Source organism: Canis lupus, chromosome 18 (assembly GCF_003254725.2).
Source record: "Canis lupus dingo isolate Sandy chromosome 18, ASM325472v2, whole genome shotgun sequence".
NCBI lineage: Eukaryota > Metazoa > Chordata > Mammalia > Carnivora > Canidae > Canis > Canis lupus.
In genome coordinates, this window is record NC_064260.1 from 37,075,412 (window position 1) to 37,095,844 (window position 20,433).

The 20,433-nt window shown below is 42.8% G+C and overlaps 1 protein-coding gene across 1 annotated transcript in view; it reads left to right on the top strand.

The window, feature by feature from the left end:
* The first annotated feature begins 2,187 nt into the window (after positions 1 to 2,187).
* PATL1 (PAT1 homolog 1, processing body mRNA decay factor) overlaps positions 2,188 to 20,433 on the top strand; it is a 29,396-nt gene continuing 11,150 nt past the window's right edge. The window contains exons 1-13 of the mRNA XM_025452318.3: positions 2,188 to 2,436; positions 4,361 to 4,472; positions 10,355 to 10,572; positions 10,873 to 10,953; positions 11,568 to 11,762; positions 12,682 to 12,783; positions 13,242 to 13,331; positions 13,526 to 13,746; positions 14,996 to 15,085; positions 17,940 to 18,120; positions 18,602 to 18,725; positions 19,167 to 19,264; positions 20,037 to 20,096. Of these exons, the coding sequence (XP_025308103.3) occupies positions 2,422 to 2,436; positions 4,361 to 4,472; positions 10,355 to 10,572; positions 10,873 to 10,953; positions 11,568 to 11,762; positions 12,682 to 12,783; positions 13,242 to 13,331; positions 13,526 to 13,746; positions 14,996 to 15,085; positions 17,940 to 18,120; positions 18,602 to 18,725; positions 19,167 to 19,264; positions 20,037 to 20,096 (1,587 nt within the window). The 5' untranslated portion in view covers positions 2,188 to 2,421. The remainder of the gene's footprint in view (positions 2,437 to 4,360; positions 4,473 to 10,354; positions 10,573 to 10,872; positions 10,954 to 11,567; positions 11,763 to 12,681; positions 12,784 to 13,241; positions 13,332 to 13,525; positions 13,747 to 14,995; positions 15,086 to 17,939; positions 18,121 to 18,601; positions 18,726 to 19,166; positions 19,265 to 20,036; positions 20,097 to 20,433) is intronic.

The following is a 20,433-nucleotide window of genomic DNA, read 5'->3' on the forward strand; positions in this document are numbered from 1 at the left end:
GCCTGATCCTGGAGACCCGGGATCAAGTCCTATGTCAGGCTCCCTGCATGAAACCTGCTTCTCCCTCTGCCTGTGTCTCTGCCTTTCTCTCTTTCTCTCTCTCTCATAAATAAATAAATAAAATCTTAAAAAAAAAAAGAATCACTTGTGAAAAGAATTTGTGCCCTCCCCATCTTAAAGGATTTATTGCACAACTAAAAAAATGCATTATTCTTTTAAAAGGACTCCCATTAACCTCACAAACAGGTATTACAGGAGAAAAAATGGGTAATTTTGTTGATCCTCTGACACCTTGTCTTCTGTTTCTTTAATTACTGCTTATTCTTTCTTGAGTTAAACCACATCATTTATATTCAGACTTTTCTATTTTCCTTTATAAACAGCTTTAGCTGTATCTCAAAAGTCTTAATACATTTTATTACCCAGCTCTAAGTATCTTCTGCTTGCCATTATATCTCTTAGGTAGTCCATGAATTAGAGGTGTGTGTTTCTAACATCTGATTTCTAACATAAATGAGAAAACACAATCTGTATCATTAAGGGTCAGCAAACATTTCCCATAGAGTCTGTTAGTAAATATTTTAGGCTTTGGGGGCCAAGTGGTCTCCGCTGAGAGTACTCATCTCTCTGCCTTCTGCTGCCCTAAAGCAACCAATAAATGAGAGTGACTGTTTCCACAAAACTTTAGCTAAAAGGAAGGCAACTGGCCTGATTCAGCCAACAGTCATAGTTTCCAATCCCTGGTCTAAATAGCACCAATTCTTTGGTCACTGTTAAGATCTGATGGTCCCTAGTACTGTTCTGTAATGTTCAGCGCTTGCCCCAAACCCTACCACCATCTTTTCCCTCCACCTGCTACTCTTCTCCCCTAAAGTTCAGGCCTGGCCCACATAAGCACTTGCTTTTGTTAAGTTGTCACAGTGCTTCACATATTGGGTTTCTGGAATCGGAGAGGCCCAAGGTGCCAGCCTCACCACTTGCCAATGGGTGGTTTGGGGCTAATTACTTAACATTTCTAATCCTCAAGTTCCTCACTTACAAAATAGAGAAAATAACAGTACCTACTTCTGGGGGGGTTGGCCTAAGGAAGGATTTACTTAGATAATCCATACACAGCACCTGGCAGAGGGCCAGGCAGGCTTCAACAGCGACTAGTAACATTTGACATCATCACGCCATTGAACCACTGCTCTGGGAGGCAGGGAGATCATTCAACCCCTTTTACAGAGAAATTAAGGCTCTGGGACGATTGGGTAACTTGCCCAAAAGCTGAGAGCCGGTGACAAAGCACCGATTCCCACCCAGGACTCCTATTTCCAGATCCGAAGTGTGCGGACTCAGGCTCTGATTCACACGTGAGGAATTCGCCGCTGCCATCCCTAGGCCAAGCTGCATTTTCAGACACGCGGAGAGAGGAGTTGCGAAACGCACAGGAATGAGTTCTTCGTGGTTGCAGTTTAGTCCTTACGGGGAAAAGTGAGAGTTAGTTCCGTGAGCTCAGCGGGCCCGACGAGGCCTGCGCGGCGCCCGCACGGGTGTGGGGGGGGCGACCCACCGGGACCCCTGGGGGCAGGGCGCGGAGGCTGAGCCCCGGAGCAGCGCCTTCCCGGGCTCGGGCCGCTGGGCGTGGGGGGGGCGGGGTCCCCCGGGGCGCAGGCGGGGGGCGGCGCTCCGTGGCCCCGCCGACCTCTGCCGGCTCCCCCGCGCCACTTGCCCGGAGCACCTGGCGCCTAAAAATATCGCCCGGGTCGGACCTCCCGGAACCAGCCCCCGCTTTGGAGGAGCGCGGCGCCGTCATCCCCTCGACACACATAAATCACGGCTCCGACCTGCTGTGGACTCAGCGGGTGACGCGCGGCTCGAGCGGCGACGAATCCAGCCCCCGACGAAGGCCCGGCCGGGCCCGCCGAGGCCGCCCGCCGGAGACACGGCCCAGCCACCTCCGCGTCCGCCAGCCCGCTCAGCCCGGGGCCCTCCGGAGCCAGAGCCTGTGGCAATCACGAGTTTCTCTCCGCCCCGTCGGTGACGGAAAACTCGTGACTCGGCCCTGAGCGCGGGGCGGGCGCTGACAAGCCGGCGGGGGGGCGGGGGGCGGGGCTGCGAGTCGGGCTCGCGAGGAAGCCCCCGACGGGCGGCGCGTGCGCAGTCTCTCTCCACGGGACCTCCTTCCCGCCGCTGAGACTAGGAAGCGGGACGCCAAATCTGTCCCCGCGCAGCCGCCGCGCCGGGCGCCGAGCGCCGAGCGGGGGCCGCCCTCCCCGAGGCGCGCCTGTGCACGTTCCCACGCACGCTCCGGCGTACGGCGGCGGCCCGGGGTCGCGAGCCGGCGGAGGACCCGCGCGCGCGGAGGAGCCCGGGGCGGCAGCGCTTCTTCCCTCCCTCCCCCACTCCCCTCCCCGCTCCCTCCCCCCCTCCCCAAGAATGTTCCGCTACGAGGTGAGCTCTTGCGACCGGAAGTGACCCCTCCCTCCCTCCCGCGCCCCCTCTGCTCTCTCACCCCCGCGCCCCGGGGGGGAGGGGAGGGGAGGGCGGGGGCGGCTGGCGGCGGGACGCGGGACCGAGTGGAGCGCGTAGGGCCTGGGGTCGCGCGCGGCTCTAGTCCGAGGGCGCGGAGCCGGCTCCAGGGGGCGGGACTGCCCCTATCAGTTGCGGCTGGGGAGAGTTGGCCTCCGTTTTGGGGTGGGGAGGGCCCGTTAAGTGCGGTGACCTGAGCAGCCCCCGCCCCCACCCCCACCCCCACCCCCGGCGGGAGCCGCGGGGGGGCAGAGCGCTGCACCCACCGGCTGGCGCTCCTTCGGGAAGAGTCTCCCGGGAAAGCCTAGATACACGTTTCCCGCCCTGGACCCGGAACCCCCTCCCCTCCGGTTACACACACACCCGGAGGCTCGGGCACGGGCGGGTCGTGGGGCGGGGGGAGGGGGGCCCCGGACTCGCCCTTTCCTGGGGCCCGAGACTGTTTACCAAACCGGGCTCCGAACTGGGAGGGGGCGTGTCCCGCAGAAGTTGTTCTGGGGCGAGTGGAGGGAGACGTGGGCTCGCTGACCATCCCGGGAATGCAGCAGCAACAGTCGGGAGTCCTGTGACCCTGCCGCTAACTCACCCTTTGACCTTGAGCTGCTCCTAGTCTCTGGACAGAAAGTTTCTGGATTTTGTAGACGGAAGGCTGCTCCAGGTGATCGCTGAGAAGCTTCACAATTTAAAAAAGCAGTGATTTGGTTAAGTAGGTCTTTTGTGATTTGGAAGGGAGTGCAGTGCGGCTGGAAGCTGCCTCTGCTGCGGAGGCAGTCGCATGCCTGCTTTGGGGAACTTTGGGAGGGCTTAACCCAGGTTAGGATGGCCTCTTGGCCTAACCTTGCCTTTGGGAACAGCCTGCTTCAGGACGTAGCCGGGCACGGTATATCACAGGCTTGCCTATTGATATGTGGCCTGAGTCTTTGAAAATTGGGGACACGTGTACTTGATACTTGATAGGAATGGTTCAAGACCGAACCGACTTGATGTAAACATGGAGAGAGATGATGAGGTGCAGTAGGCAGAGTTGCCAACACAAAAGAGAACTTGGAGAAATAAGAAATCAGTGGAAAACTAAAGTGGAGAGGGGAAATGCTTAAAGCAGAAGGAACCTAAATTGTTCTGATACTACCATCGTTCAGCAGTCCACAATTTTTGCCAAATCTTTGCCTCATTTAATCCTCACACAACTCTCTAAGGTATTGTCCCTTTGTTACCACTCAGAGCCTAACGCAGAGCTGGAGACACAGTAGGTACTCGAGAGGTGTTTAACCAGTTAACCAGAATACGATTTGGCCAAGTTTGCGCCATTCTCTTGTGAGAATGAAGCCAGAACTTGAATTCACCATATCATGGCTTTCCCAGAGTTCACTTAATTGAGGTTGAAAATTTAGCTTTCTGTTTCATCCTCAGAGTTTGGGCCTACAGAAAACAGAAGGGTGGAAAATGAAGAGAAGGCTGTAAAAGGACATAATAAAGTGATATTTTGACATGAGTATGAGTAACATGATGCTTCTGTTGAAAAACATACATAAAACTCAATGATAAAGTGTTCGTTTTCAGTTGTCATTACTTCTAACCAGTGATGTCAAAAAAGTTAGGAGCCTAATTTCTTGGTTGCTTGAAGAAACACTAGATTCTTGATAGAGAAATGGAGTGTTTGGGAAAAGAGAAACTGAAAGAAGATACTGCCATCTTCCAATGTCAGGGAAATTGGGGCAGAAAAAAAAATGCTGTCTTTACAAGAGGTCATAAGCTATTTTGATGATTGGAGGGACAAAATGAGCATTTTTTTAAATGAAGGTGTGAACTTCATGAATACCTAATAAGCTCTCTTCTTTTTTTTTAGTCCTTAGAGGATTGTCCCCTGGATGAAGATGAAGATGCATTTCAGGGCTTAGGAGAAGAAGATGAAGAGATTGATCAATTCAATGATGATACATTTGGGTCAGGTGCTGTTGGTAAGACATCTTTCTCCTGTAATGTCATCTTGATCTCCTGCTCTTCAAATATTCTCTTGTATAAGTGATTTGTCTTAGAGTAACTGCATTCAAAAACTTGGCAAAATATTCTATTCTTAGAAGTCTCAAATAGTTTAGTCTTCACTGGAAGCATCTACTTCACTCCCCTGGGCCCCTGTTTTGCCTTATTTATGTATAAAACCAGGTGTTCTCTGAGTCCAGTGCCTTCCAGCTGTTTTATCTGTGGTTCTAGGTTGATGCTGTAAGGCATGCAAATAGTTAGACAAGTAGACGTTTTATGAAGATTTGAAATAATCCTGGAAGAAGGAAGTTTTTATTTGTGGAATATATAACTTGGAAAACTAGTAGACTAAAAGAAAACTTGGACTTGGGTATATATGTTTTAAAATTCAGTTAATCAGTGATGTATTGTGTGACCCCACTATTGGCTTACATAGTATCTTCAATAAACTAAAAAGCATTTCATTCTAAGAATTGTGGTGATAGGAAGTCTTCATAAGTTAGAAAAGGGCTGGGCACAGATGAAATTTTCCTATTCCTGGATATAGATAAATATTTTAGGAGTTAGAAAAAGGTAAAAAATTAAAGAGCCAGACTAAACATGGCTCAGAGTTATAATTACTAAAATGAGAAACTTAGGGAACAAGCTTACATGATAAAATTTAAGAAATAAAGATCCTGGAGCAAGTATACCCATAAAATGTGCTTTCAAAAAAAAAGTAGGTAAGAGTCAATGCAAATTTTTTGCTTTTGACTGTTGGTATCGAAAAGTAGCAATGACAGTGTTTCTGTTGGGATGTGTAAAGTATGTGTGATTTCTTTGGAATCAGCATTTCTGTCTTTGGAACGAATATTCAAAGCTAAGTTGCAAGAGGAAATTTCACGATAGTGACTAATCTTAAAATGTTGAATATTAAAAAGAAAAAAGAGGTCTTAAAGGTGTGATAATGGTTACTCGTTTTGCAATGACCAGGACAACTTAAATTTGTTAAAACTTACACTGAGTTAACTGGCATAAATAAGAAAGTATAGTACTGTTTGTTAATCAAGGTTTACAAAATACAGTAGAGTTTAAAACTGCCACTACCCGGAGCAGCAAGAGAAGTGTTTAAGGTAGAAGCAAGGCCGATTACAGAAGGAAACCAAAGCCCTTTTGGATCATAGCCATAGTTTAGATGAGAGCCTCCAAGAGGATGACATGATCTAAGATGCTGTTCTCTCTCCATGGAGATCACAGGGAAAGAGTTGCAGAATAGAATTGCAAACGCAAGGAACTCATGAGAATTGCAAATTGTATTTGGAAGTTAGTTTAGTCTAACCTACAGGATACAATAGAAGTTACAGACATTGTGCACTTGGTTCTACAACTCCTTTTCTCTTAAAGTATTGTCCTGAATGTCACCATTAAATAAAGTTGATGGAATTGATTCATAGATATTATATGAAGATGAGATGGCATACTACTATGTCCTCAGTTCTGAACCTGGACAGAAGAGAAATAGTTTCAGCTCTTCTCATTGACTTTCAGCATGCTGTGGACAATTTTTTTCTGCTTCTATGTTCCTCACAGGTGGGGGAGAATATTGCCTTAAAAGGACATTAGAGTGTACAGGACTGTATTTTATATAATGGAAAAAAGAAAAGTACACACACATCAAAAAAGCCTGTAGGGTTATCCAATAAAAGAACAGGTAGTAAAAAGTAAAGGCAATGGAATAGCATATGGTCAGCTCACTTTGTGCCCTAGATCGTAAGTGATTAAGAAAGACTTTTCTTGGTCAACAAAGTTTATGATGGAGAAAAGTTTTCCAAATATGAGTCCTTATCTTTGAGAGTATAATATACATGAATTATAAAGTTAAAATCTTTAGAGAGAGAGCAGGGGGAGGGTGGTGCAGAGAGAGAGAGGGAGAGAAAGAGAATCTCAGGCAGGCTCCATGTCAGCACAGAGAGCCCAATGCAGGGCTCAATCTCAGGACCCTAAGATCATGACCTGAACCAAAATCAAGAGCCACCTAACTGAGCCACTCAGGTGCCCCTAAAGTTAAAAACTTAATTCTTCAGTTGAATGTCTGACTTGGGCACAGGTCGTGATCTCAGGGTCCTGGGATCAAGCCTGGCTCCCAGCTCAGTGGGGAATCTGCTTGCCCCTCTTCCTCTGCTCTCACACACTCGCATGCGCTCTCTCTCTTTCAAATATATAAAATCTTTAAAAAACAAAAACTTAATTCTCCATAATATCTTGATATAAATATTATACAGATTTAAAATTTAAAAATTGCTGTCAACCTGGGATTTCTTTACTGTACAAGATGCTGTTTGAGCTGGGGTAAAGAATTTTAAACCAAGAGGTAAAATATCAGACCTTTGACATGTGTTAGGATTTAATAGCTTTTAACTCAAGAGTGAGTGTCTTGAATGATACTTGTTAGTAGTTATTTTAAGTGACTGCTACTGATGCTCTGATGTCATGTTTCTTTAAGATGCTAGTCCTTCTGCTGGAAAAATGTTTACATCATCTAAGAGCAGTAAATGGCCACAGTAATCTCAACTCATTCTATAAAAATAAAAGTTAACACTTACAGAGTGCTTCTTATCTATTAGGTACTATTCTAAGTGTTTTATATTTATTATTAATTCTCACAACCCTGTGAGGTAGATACTATTATTACCCTCATTTTAACAAATGAGGAAGGAAAGTATGAGAGAGGTGAAGTAACTATAAATACAATCAGGGTAAACTGCCAGTTATGACTGTCCTTGAGGAATCTTTGGGGATCTCCTGCTTCTGCTTGGAAGGGCTCCCCATTCTTTCCACCTCCCCTTTATTGATAGCTACTATAATCTTTAGGGACTTAGGTTGCCTTAAAATGAAATCACTTGTACTTTCTTTTCATTTTGTGTTGAGAACTATTCCTGGACAGCTGCTGGAGGTGGGGGGGGGGGGGGGGGACTTAGTAACCCACATCAGGATATAGATTATTAGTTGAAGGAAAGCAAATACTTCTTTTTCTTCATTTCACTGGTAATCCTTTGCCTACCCTTTATCATTTCGACCATTGTGGATCAAGCTCAAGCCTTGACACAGCTAAGTAATTTTATTTTTAGATCATTTGAAAGAGATACAAGTGAAGTATCCTCGAATAGTAAGGGCGTGTGATCTCCTGACATATTGCTTCACATGAGTTTTCACAGAGCAAGGAAAACCTAAAATGATGAGAGTATTCTGTGACATAGATCCCTTTGCTTACATGTTTGCAACAGTAACAGTCAATTCACAACAGAGAACCATTCTTACAGAATATGGCTATTTCACTGGTGTTTTTAAATTAAGGACAAATAAACTATTCATCTTTGGTAGGATCTGGTAAACTTAGTAAACATGAGTATGGGAGGTGATAAATGAAAAATTATACATCTGGAATTCTGTCTCCCCTTGCTTTTTGGATCAGTAGTGTTATATGACTTATTGCTATGAAATAAAAATAACAAATTTTAAATGTTTATAATCTGATCCCAGAAGGGACTTAGCTTACCTAATAAATACTTGTGTAAGATGTTAAGATATTTATAATGCTCATTATGGTATTAATCATTACATTGGAAATAATCCAAATTTCTATATCAATAGAATTAGAATCTTATACAGGGAGACATCTGGGTGGCTCAGCGGTTGAGCATCTGCCTTTGGCTCAGGGCATAATCTTGGGTCTGGGGATGGAGTCCCGCATCAGGCTCCCTGTGAGGAGCCTGCTCTCCCTCTGTCTATGTCTCTGCCTCTCTCTCATGAATGAATAAATAAAATCTTTAAAAAAAAATCTTATACAGGTATTAAAAAGAATGAGATGATGTTATCAGTAGTTACGTGCATGTGTGCATACATGAAAAGTTGTCCAAGATATATTGCTTAAATAAAAAGAAACCAGTTAAACTTTATAGTTTGCGTTTTGGAGAACTTAAAATACCTGTAGAATTCTGGAGAACTTTCTAAGTTACATCTTTGTGTGAGGTTTAAATTTTTAATAAACCTGTATTTTCTTTGTAAGCAGGAAAAAAAAGATAATTTTAACAAGTTGTACTTGAGTCCCTTAGAAAATAGTAAATCTACATCCTTTTTTTTTTTTTTTTTTTTAAGTGGCTACAATGTATTATACCCTAAGTGTATACTGGGTACCTTTTTCTTTTCTTATTATGGTGCCTCCAGCTCTTCTGTCATCTTTTTTTAATGAGGTATGTAGAAGAATGATGTGAGAAGGATTGCCATTGAGGACACTCGAATTCTGTGTTTCTATGTTATAAGGAAAATTACCTGTTATCCCTTTCTGTTGAAGCTTACAGGGGATAAAGAACAAAACTAAAGTTAAGAATAAAATACATACAAATACATGGGGGTTTTGTGAGTTTGAAAGTCTTGGTGTTCAGATGAGGTGAAGGTAGCATTAAAATGAAAAGATTTTTTAGGGAAAGTTTCCCTGAGGAGGGAAAGACACCTGAATTTAAATGCCAAAAGGAGCGAACTAGTGAGTGGAAGCAGAATGAAGGATGATTGAGGAGCACTGGGATGACCGAGCGATGGAAATAAGGTAGGGAAATAAGGAGCAATGGAAATAAAGAAGCTGATGGGGGTTCTGAAGACTTTTACCTGTGCTGTAGCAGGACTCATAAATAACACTGCATCGGCATATTGTGTGAACACATAACCTTGTGCCAGCACCAGACTGTGTAGTAGTGTGCAGGAATAGCGGGGACGTTGTTAACATGGAAAAGGACCGGACCAGGTCTGGATCGCCATCCCCTTTCCCCTGGCGTGCTGCAGTAGCCATCTGGCAGACCTCCATGCTTCCATGTTTCTGCTCCTTTCCCTGCCCCTCCTCCCCAATTCTTGAATCTGTTCTCAGTACAGCAGCCAGAGTGTTTCTTTCAAAAAGTCAAGCCACATCAAACCTCCAGTGGCCCCCATTTCAATCAGAATGACCTGGAAGGAGCTCTCTCCCATCATTTGGCCTCATTTTTTTCTACTCTTCTCCTCGATTATTCCAATCCAAACACAGTGCTTGCTATCTCTCACAATCGTCACTTATCCTTAAGCCTTCTCTATAGATGTCCTCTGTGTGGAACACTCTTCCCCCACATAATCCACACAGCCATCTATTGGACTCTTGATTCTGCTCAGACGTCACCCTCAAAGTGAGACATACCTCTGACCATCCTACTCAGTCTCCAACCTTTGCTTTTCCTCCGTCCTCTTACAGCATTTCATCTCCTGATATAGTACCGAATTTACTTATTACATTTATTGTCTACTTTTTGTCTCTTCTCTACTTGAAGGAATGCTCCAGGAGGCCAGGGACCTTTATGTTTTTATACACAGATCTATCCCGTGTGCCTAAAAGAGTACTTAGCACATAATATATACTCAACAAATACTCATTGAATGAAATGAATGAATTTGAGAGCTTGTAAAGAAGACGATTATAATTTAAAAGAACCTGTATACCAATGCAGAGAGTTTTAACTTTACTTTTTTGCCTGATAAATCATAGAATCTGAAAACCTATGGGTTGTTGTATACATACCTATCACCAGTTTAGAAATTGTTTTCAGGATACAGTTTGGATGCCATTCATAATGTATTAAACTATCAGTCTAACTGCTTGAATTTTATTTCTGGCATGATGTTATTTGTCCTTAATCACAAAAATCCCACTTTCAATTTAAGCCTCTTAGCTTAAATCTTATTTCATGTCTCTAAGTGGAAGCTGACTATATTCTAACATGAGTTCATTTGGTTAATTGAAGAATTTCATAAAACTTTTAGTCCCTATATGAAGTATGTTTTTTTTCTTATGATGTCCTTATAGATGATGATTGGCAAGAAGCCCATGAGCGCCTGGCTGAATTGGAAGAGAAACTGCCAGTGGCAGTTAATGAACAAACAGGCAATGGAGAAAGGGATGAAATGGACTTGTTGGGTGACCATGAGGAGAATCTGGCAGAAAGGCTCAGTAAGATGGTGATTGAAAATGAGCTAGAAGATCCAGCAATCATGAGAGCAGTGCAGACCAGGCCAGTTCTGCAAGTGAGTAAGTTACTCTGATTTGAGAACTATAGCAGACTAGTAGTTAAGGTGAAGTATTGAGCTGTGCATTTTGTTTCATCTACTATCCTAAGAAACTTGCATGTTCCATATAAAACTATTAATATAATTCCTGATCATAGCAGTTGAAGGTGGGGAATAATGTACATCCTAGAACACTGTAGTTTCGTCTTCTCAAGCAGTTGAGACTCTTTTGGAGCTTTGTTCACCGAAACCAGTTTAAATCGCCCAGAAAGCTCTCAGTATTCCAGACTTTGCGTATGTGTTTTCCTTTTTTGTTAGCCCCAACCAGGAAGTCTCAATTCCAGCATCTGGGATGGATCTGAAGTTCTGAGGCGAATCCGAGGACCACTGCTTGCTCAGGTATTAAACATTTTCTCTTTATACAAATTCCTAGTACGTGGAAACTCCTGTTGGGATCCTTTCCTTACTGAAACAGTGTATAGGTGTGTCTATCATTTGCTATTATTGTGTTGATTATTTGATCTAGTGCTCATAACTGTACCTGTTGATGGTACACTTTCGCAGCCTCCACAGCAATGCTCAGTTGACTGTGCTTTATTTTGAAAAGGTAGAAAGGGAGACATTAGAATTCAAATTTGTTAGCTTATAATCCAAATTCCTGAAGTCATTGCTAAGTAGAGCCATGGGAATGAAGAACAGATAGGTGTTTAACAGTGGTTGGAGGTAGTGGAAGGGGTTGACTGCTGAGGGACAGTACAGCAGAGGTTTGGGCAGTGACAAAACTGCTCTGTTTCTTAACCGTGGCAGTAGATCCATGAATCTCTGTATTTATCAAAATTCAGAGGACTGTACAGCAAGGAGAGGGAATGTTACTGGACATGAATAAAGAAAAAGTTTAAAAATTTCTCAAGATGCTTTTGGCATCTGTACGTATTAAAACATTTTAAGTTGGCTGTGGGCTAATTTTCTATTTGTTTTGTTTTGATTTTTTTTTAACCCATTTCTTCAATTAGGAAATGCCGACAGTGTCTGTATTAGAATATGCCCTGCCTCAAAGGCCCCCACAGGGCCCAGAAGATGATCGAGACCTTTCTGAGCGTGCATTACCACGGCGGTCAACTTCACCTATCATTGGGAGTCCTCCTGTTAGAGCCGTCCCCATAGGCACCCCACCTAAGCAGATGGCCGTACCCAGCTTCAACCAGCAGGTACCTCTCATTAACAGGCACTCAGCCCAGGATATTGGGAATCTGGGCAAAATTATTTGGGAAGTTGGCAATGCTGGGAGGAGGGTGGAAGTTTTGGGTAGGCATTAGATTAGAAAGAGAAGTTAGTACAAATAAGAGACACTTTCCCTAATGCCCTTTGCTGGTGCTGCTCCTGTTGCTGCTGCCTTTTCATTGGGGGAGAAAAAGGGTAGTTAACCACATTTAGTGTATATATCCTTTTCAAAGTGTTTTGCTGGCTGCCCACAACATTGGCAGAGAGGTAACTAAAAGCCGGGGGGAGTGGGAACACACAGCATTGTCCACATCCCTTTTTACCTTTAAGATATCCCTGCTTTCCCTAGAGCCTGTGCAGTCCTGTTCCATAGACTTTCCTCCACCTGAAACCAGCAGCTGAAAAGGAAGGCCAATTTGGAAGGTATGGGGGGAGGGTGGTGTTGGTATGGCCTAGTTAGGCTCAGTATTCTATGAAACGGTGGAGTCACAATGTATCACAAAACAGCTGAGCATGGCGGCCATATCACAGGGGCTTCAGAATAGGACTTAGTTAATCCTCCAGCTTTCTTATCATTCCTTCTCCCTCGCTGCTACCAAAATAATATCCTCTTGCAGAGAATTTGCAAGTCAGAATATCTGCTGGTACCTCCCTCAGATAGCATGGAAGGGTGGGGATAACTGGAGAATTAGCTAAATCTTCCTCAGTTACAAGTGGCACGTTGTTTGGTGTTTACAAGAGGAAGTGACCAAAGGTTCTCATGTGAACCTATAGCCGTAGCAATTTGCTTAGAAGTAGGGCTTTGCGTTGAGTTGTGTGTGTCTACCAGTACTTGAGGGGAGGGAGTGTAGGTGGAGGAAAAACTGACTTCACTGAGTGTAGTTGTGTATATGTTTGTCCTGATAGATCCTGTGTCCCAAGCCTGTCCATGTCCGGCCCCCGATGCCACCGCGTTATCCTGCTCCCTATGGCGAGAGGATGTCTCCAAACCAGCTCTGCAGTGTCCCGGTAGGTCACTTTGAATCCTAATGAAAATGTGCAGCATATGTTTTCTGATCACTACTAGTATATAGACGTCTCCTAAATTAGGTGCGGTTTTTATAATCTCCCATACTTGAATTTCTGGATGTTATGGTCCCCAGGTCAGAGGCCATGATACATCATGTTCAGTTGTTTCATACCTGAGGTGATTTTTTTGTTTGTTTTATCTTTAAAAATCCAAACCTGGCATGGTCATCTGGTTTCCTGCTATTTCAATCCCTCATCCTTCTTCAGGTTACCTGATCATAGTGCTTTCTGATTTCTAGCATTGCTCTCTTTTGTATTCCTTCCATAGACAGCTTGACTCTACAGTTTGAGCATTTTACTATCCAAGTTTATTCTGCATTCCTACTGAATTTCTTTATTGTATCAATTTACCTATTTCACAGAATGTATAATTTTTTTCTTTTTTTTTTTTTGCTTAGAACTCTTCCCTACTGGGTCACCCTTTCCCTCCTAGTGTTCCTCCCGTTCTCAGCCCCCTCCAGAGAGCACAGCTTCTTGGAGGAGCACAGGTAAGCCTGTGATGAGCCCACCCCATGAACAGCTCTCTTGCTTTCCTGACCTTTATAGGTGCTATTCCTCTTTGCTGTTAATCAGTCTCTATTGCCTCTTATTATTTGCTTCATTTTTTCAAAGTTCTTCTCTGTGGATAAAAGCAAGAGGACTTGCTGATTAACTAAATCTGAGATCCTCTCCCTCTTTCTAGCTACCGCCTGGACGGATGTCTCCCAGCCAGTTTGCACGGGTCCCTGGATTTGTTGGTAGTCCGCTAGCTGCCATGAACCCCAAGTTGCTGCAAGGGCGAGTGGGGCAGGTGCTTCCCCCAGCACCCGGCTTCCGGGCCTTCTTCAGCGCTGCACCCCCCGCTGCTCCGCCGCCTCCACAGCAGCACTCCCCTGGCCCAGGGCCTCACCTGCAAAACCTAAGGTGTGCAAACTAAGGCCACTGTTTACCTGTCGGTTGCCCAGATCTCTTTCTTAGGGATGCCCCTAGATGTCTGCAAGAGGTGTGTTTTGAGATGTTACTGGATCCTCCACTTGTCAAACAGAGATGTGTGACAGTCTCCAGGCACTCTTAGGAATTAACATTTCCATAAAGTTATGTGCTACATGTATAATTTGCATGTTACTAGTTAATCGCCTCTTTTATTCTTACTGACGTTTCTTAGGTCTCACCTTATATCCCTTTTACAAACACACAGGTCCACAAAGTACTTATCAATTAAGAATTATCGCTTAAGAATTACTGTATGCTAAGACCAGAGGTGTCGATGCTGAGTAGTCAGCTCACCTCAGTGTTAGAGCTAAGTTGTCACTTCTGTCCTGGTTTTTCGATGGGTTCAAGTTCCTGCTCCTAGTGAGGTTGTGGTTTCTTGTATATTGTACCAGGATTCCTCAGAGAAACAGAACCAATGAGATACATATATATACACACATATATATAAGTATACATGTATATGTGCACACACATCTATCTTGAAATAAAGATTTATTTTAAGAAATGGCTAAGAAGATCAATAGAGCAGGCCAGCTGAATGGAAATTCAGATAAGGGTTGAATTTGCAGTCCTGAGTGAAATGTGTAGGACAGACTGGCAGGTTAGAAGCTCAGGCAGCACTTCTGTGTTCCAGGCTTGAGACAGAACTCCTTATCTGGGAAATAACCAGTTTTTACTCTTAGTGCCTTCAACTGTGGGTAAGGCCCACCCACATTGTCAAAGATCCTCTTTTTTCTTAACTCTTAATTAATCGTATCTACAAAATACCTTTACAACATTTAGACTAGTGTTTGACCAAACAATTGGGCATCATAGCCTATAACCAAGTTGACATAAATGGACCATCACACATACATTTTCAGTGTCATTCCCAAACAGTTGAAACAAAGCACATTAAATGTTTTAAGAGATTTCTGTTTACAGTTAGGAGGAAGACTAAAATAATTGTACTGCTTCACTGCTAATTCACTCCAATTTTATGATCCTTGTCTTAGGAGTTGAGAATTAGTCTTTGTAGAGGACATGAAAAAGTACAGCAGTCTTTTCTTCTGAAAGGTCTAAGAATAGACCTGGACATTCCCTGAGTCCAAGTGTATGAAGTGATCCTGTACCAACAACATTCTCTAAAACTTAACATCACAGAACAAGAGAATTGAAAACCTTTCCCTGTTTTTCTCAGATCTCAGGCCCCCATGTTTAGACCAGACACAACTCACCTCCATCCACAACACCGTCGGCTCTTGCATCAGAGACAGCAACAGAACAGAAAGTAAGTATTCATCCTGCTCCTTGGTGGTTTCTTAATTCAGCTTTTAATTTTGACAGTTTAGCAAGATGCTACTGATTTAGTTTACTTTTTAAGTAAACTTAATTAGTATTGAGTTTATGTTACTGGTAAAGAAGATTGTATATGCTGTCATTTTATGTTTTTGATACACTAGCTTTCTTATTTTTTTAGAGAGTGTGTTGTGGGGAGGGACAGAGGGAGAAACAGTCTGAAGCAGACTCCATGCCCAGCACAGGGCCTAACATGGGGCTCGATCTCACAACCTGAGATCACGACCTGAGCCAAAATCTAGAGTCAGATGTTTAACCAGCTGAGCCACACAGGCGCCCTTATGTACTAGGTATAAATGACAAGATTTTATTAACGAATTTCTAAGATTCGATAAATCTGTTTCTCATACATCAGAAATACAATATAAATCTGATTTTTTAAAAGTCATTTTATATTCCTTACCGAGTTTTTACTATATTGTTAACTGCCTTTGTTTATCATCTCAACTCAGAGATAACCATGAAATATCATCTCTAGCCTTACATTTCGGTCTTATGTAAAGTCAGCATTCGCTCTATTTTTGCCTATAATTTAATCCTCATTCAACAAATAGAAAAATATGTACTATGTGCAGCCCTCGCTGTGTTTCAAGCACTGTGGTAGGTTTTGAGGACTGAAAGAACAAGATGGGTGAAAGTCCTGCCTTCATGGAGTTGACATTCTACAATCATTCATATACAGAAAATTAGAAAATTAAACATAACTTTGAGGTTTCTTTAACCTTCAGTTTTATAGGGATCCCTGGATGGCTCAGAGGTTTAGTGCCTGCCTTCAGCCCAGGGCATGGTCCTGGAGTCCTGGGATCGAGTCCCACAACAGGCTCCCTGCAGGAAGCCTGCTTCTCCCTCTGCCTGTGTCTCTGCCTCTCTCTCTCTCTGTGTCTCCCATGAATAAATAAATAAAATAAAATAAAATATTAAAAAAAAAAAGAAACCTTCAGTTTTATAGTTCTACATGTATAATTCCTTCTCTCTTTCAAAGAACCTCTAAAATACTTTTTGCAGGGGGAAAAAATACAGGCTCTTAAAATAAGACTCAGAAAGTATAAACCATAAAGGAAAAGATTAATACATTTGACTGTTAAAATATAAAACTTCTAGTACCTGTAGTTAACAATATGGTTTTATGTGTTTGAGAATTTATAAAGAGGATGAATCTCATTCATGTGAAGTGTTGTTGTTAGCACCAAAAAACAAAACAAAAAAAAACAATGGGAGATACAGAAACTCTGGTAGGTGTTGAATATATCCATTACCATATGTGTAGTGATGGTGTAATAAGTGTTTGCATGTCCAGACTTATAAAACTGTACACATTAAATATGCACAGTTCTTTGTCAGTTATACCTCAGTAAAGCTGATAAGATTTTGCTCATATGTGGAATTTAAGAAACAAAAGAACAAAGAGGAAAAGACAAAAACTCATCACTATTATAGAGAACAAACAGATGGTGACCAGAGGGGAGGGTGGATGAAATAGGTGATGGGGATTAAGAGCACCCGTGATGAGCTCTGAGTAACATTTAGAACTGTTGAACCATTGTATTGTACACCTGAAACTCAAAGATTTTAAACTTGCTTATAATCAGGAAAATACAGATTAAAATTAAATAACCATTTTATATCATCAGACAAGCAAAATGTGAAATGTCTCAACACTGTCATTGTTGGCAAGAATATTGGTTAGCCTCAGCCTCTTGTAAAGCATTTGGCAATAAATAATGTTGAAAATGTGGATGAACCACATACTAGCCTTCTCCTTGTTGGTGTATACTTCTGTATGCTCTCAACACAGATAGAGGTGACAAGCATAACATTGAATAAGAAGCAAAGAGCAGATTTACATTTCCAGTACAATTTGTGTAAAAGTTAAAGGCAGATGGAATAATACTGTATAATATTTAAGGACATACATCTGTCATGAGTCTTAAAAACATTGCAGAGAGGGACTCCTGAAGGGCTCATTTGGTTAAGCGTCCAACTCTTGGTTTCGGCTCAGGTCATGGTTTCCCGTTTATGCAGTCAAGCCTGGCATCAGGTGCCGTGCTCAGTGTGGAGTCTGCTTGGGATTCTGGAATTCTCTTCTCCCTCCCTTCACACACACACACCAAGCAGCCTCATGTGTGCTTACACTCTTTCTCTTCCTCAAATAAACAAAAACTTCTTTAAAAAAAAATTTTCAGGAGGAGTGCATGCAAAGTCAGGATAGTGGTTCCTCTTGGAAGGAAGGGAGGCAGGAAACCAGGATCCAGACAGGGTGCAAGAGGGCCTTAACTAAGTACAACAGTATATTGCTTTAATATTATTGTTGAAAACCCTGAGACAAATGGGGGCAAATAAATTTTTTTTCATTAAGTCTGGGTGGTGGATAAATGAATGTTTATTACGGGCTTTTCTCTGTATTTGAAGTATTTCATGATTTTCATCAAGTTAAAAAAGTATATAGACTGCAAGTCAAATTGGCCAGTGTTCACACCTCTTGAGCCTTGGTGTGTTGTCTTCAGCAGAGAAAATAAAACTGCCTACCTCTTAGGGTTATTGTCGGGCTTAAACAGACGTCCATCGGTGAGAGTGCACAGCACATGGCGAGGCACTCAGCAGCTCTCAGGTGTATTGCCTTCAGCGTGCATTGCGTAGCTCTTTCTTCTCTGATGCCATTAAGATTCAGTCCCTTTTCACTCCTTTGTTGACAAAAGCAAAGTGCAGTCTTATTTTTAACTGGCCCAGCTTGTTTCTGTATTGTTACAAAGCCTAAAGAGCAAATGTGCCCCTGTGTTTGTTTTCAGCCAGCATCGGAGCCTCAATGGTGCTGGAGATAGAGGAAGTCACCGGAGCAGTCATCAGGACCATCTCCGAAAGGATCCCTACGCCAATCTCATGCTGCAGCGAGAGAAGGATTGGGTCTCTAAAATCCAGATGATGCAGCTGCAGAGCACTGACCCCTACCTGGACGATTTCTATTACCAGGTAGATGACCATTCTGTCCCTTACTCTGGTGAGGCACTTGTGAAAATAGTGGTAGCTTTAAGTCCTGACAGAATTTTCTTTGGACTTAGTTTTCAGTAGGGTAAGAATTGACTAAGCAAATTCTGTCCTCTTAAGCTGGAGAGCCTCTCCCTATTCACCAGAAGGTGTCTGTATATGCCTTTTATTCCTTACACACAGAGCCTTTCGGGCCAGAGTTTGAAATCTCTTCAGCATTAATAATCTGGTTCTCTCAGTGAAGAGTTACTGGTGCTCTAACTTTAAAGATATTTCTGTTGATGATGGGCTCTTCTGAAGGCTGGGATTTTTTGAGAAGTAAATGTCTCTAGCTGTCTAGCAAAAATTAAGGATCGATATATTAATTAGAGTCCAGGTTGTTGCTGCCACCAGTATAATCACATAGTGATAAAGAGCAGCCGTACTCTGGGCTTGTGTTGCAACTGAAATCCTCTTCCTGTGGTAGAATTACTTTGAAAAACTGGAGAAACTGTCAGCTGCTGAAGAAGTACAAGGCGAAGGTCCCAAAAAGGAGCGCACCAAACTCATTACCCCTCAGGTGGCCAAACTGGAGCACGCCTATAAGCCAGGTAAGATCCTTTTGCCTTGGCCCATAATAAAAGAAAATCAACATGCTGTAGATACAAGGTAGAAATAACTGTATAGATGACTGGCTGTAGAGATGTTCAAAGCTCATTTATTGTCCTTAAATGCAGAGGTCAGCCTTCATTGCAGTACAGAATCAGTGGTTTAGCAGATAGACTTGTAGATCCTTTACTGCTTGAGGTTCCTTAACTTTTTAAAACATGTTATAATTTCTAGTATCCCTATAATAAATGGGAAATACTTCAGATTTTTATTGATTATCCTTGCAACCAAAAAATGGGAAAAGATTTAGGTAAAACATCACATTAGATACATAGATTTTTGTACTGAATTGTTAGGCTCTGAGTAAAGAATAGAGAATATAAAGGTCTTTGAAAGCTGCCTACATTGCTAAGTTATTTGTTGGAAATGTTCTGTCCTTGCAGTGCAGTTCGAGGGCTCTTTGGGAAAGCTTACTGTCTCCAGTGTGAATAACCCCCGAAAAATGATTGATGCCGTTGTAACATCGCGGAGTGAGGATGATGTAAGTGTCAGCAGAACTGTGTTCAAGAAATGCTGGGTCAGGTCATCCCTACTCCCTGGGGGTTATTGTGGGAGGGAATCAGGCACAACAGAGTTGTTTGTTGTCTAACTGGGAGCTTTCCTCCACCGCACCCCAGCACATCCTGGCATTCTGGTTTCCTGCGGGTGGGCTGAAGTGCTAACACCTTCCTTTTTAAGGCAGCTAGGCCAGACTCTGGGTGGCAGGAGTCTTTACACTGGGTCACTGGCTGCAAATAGCATTGGCTGTTTATTCCAGTTTTTAAAATTACCATTTTCTATGGGTTTTAAGATTTTCTTGTGATTATCTTCATCTTCACTGCATTCTACGATTACCTTTTTATCCATCTGTAAACTCAGTTTGATAGTCTTTGTGGGTGAATTCAGTCAATTCTATGACCTTTGTCCAGTTATCGTTGTTTAGATTAATGTTTATTAATTAATGTGTAAGTTTCTCTTACAGTCTTGTCACAAATGAAACTATGCACACTTAGAAAATTGTTTTTAGGGGATCCCGGGGTGGCTCGGCAGTTGAGCACCTGCCTTTGGCCCAGGGCGCGATCCTGGAGTCCCGGGATCGAGTCCCGTGTTGGGCTCCCAGCATGGAGCCTGCTTCTCCCTCCTCTCCTGTGTCTCTGCCTCTCTCTCTCTCTCTCTCTCTCTGTCTTATCATGAATAAATAAATCTTAAAAAAAAAAAAAAGTCTTTTTAACAGAGATAAAGAATTCACACTGAATAGTCTTGTCTTTTTTTAGGAGACAAAAGAAAAACAGGTTCGGGACAAGAGACGAAAAACCCTTGTCATAATTGAGAAAGTAAGTTTTAGAATTTGTTGTTGTCGTTAGTTCCAAATAAGGAACTGTCAAATATATGTGTACACAAGAAGTGGAAAAGTAAGCAGTCGGTGTGCTGTGATTTTAATTAATGAGCATATTCTTCTTACATGCCTGTTGTATACCAGAACACACTAGAAAGGACGTGCTGTGCCTCACCTATGGCCTTGTGGAAAGAACACTGCAGTTACAGTGACATGTCCTGGGTCTTTGTCCAAGCTTGTTCAGTTAACTGCTAAGTGTTTGCGGTCAGGTCACCTTTCTAAGAAAGTGAAAAAAGTTATATTATTCCACCTGTGAATTGAGTTAATTAAGTCAG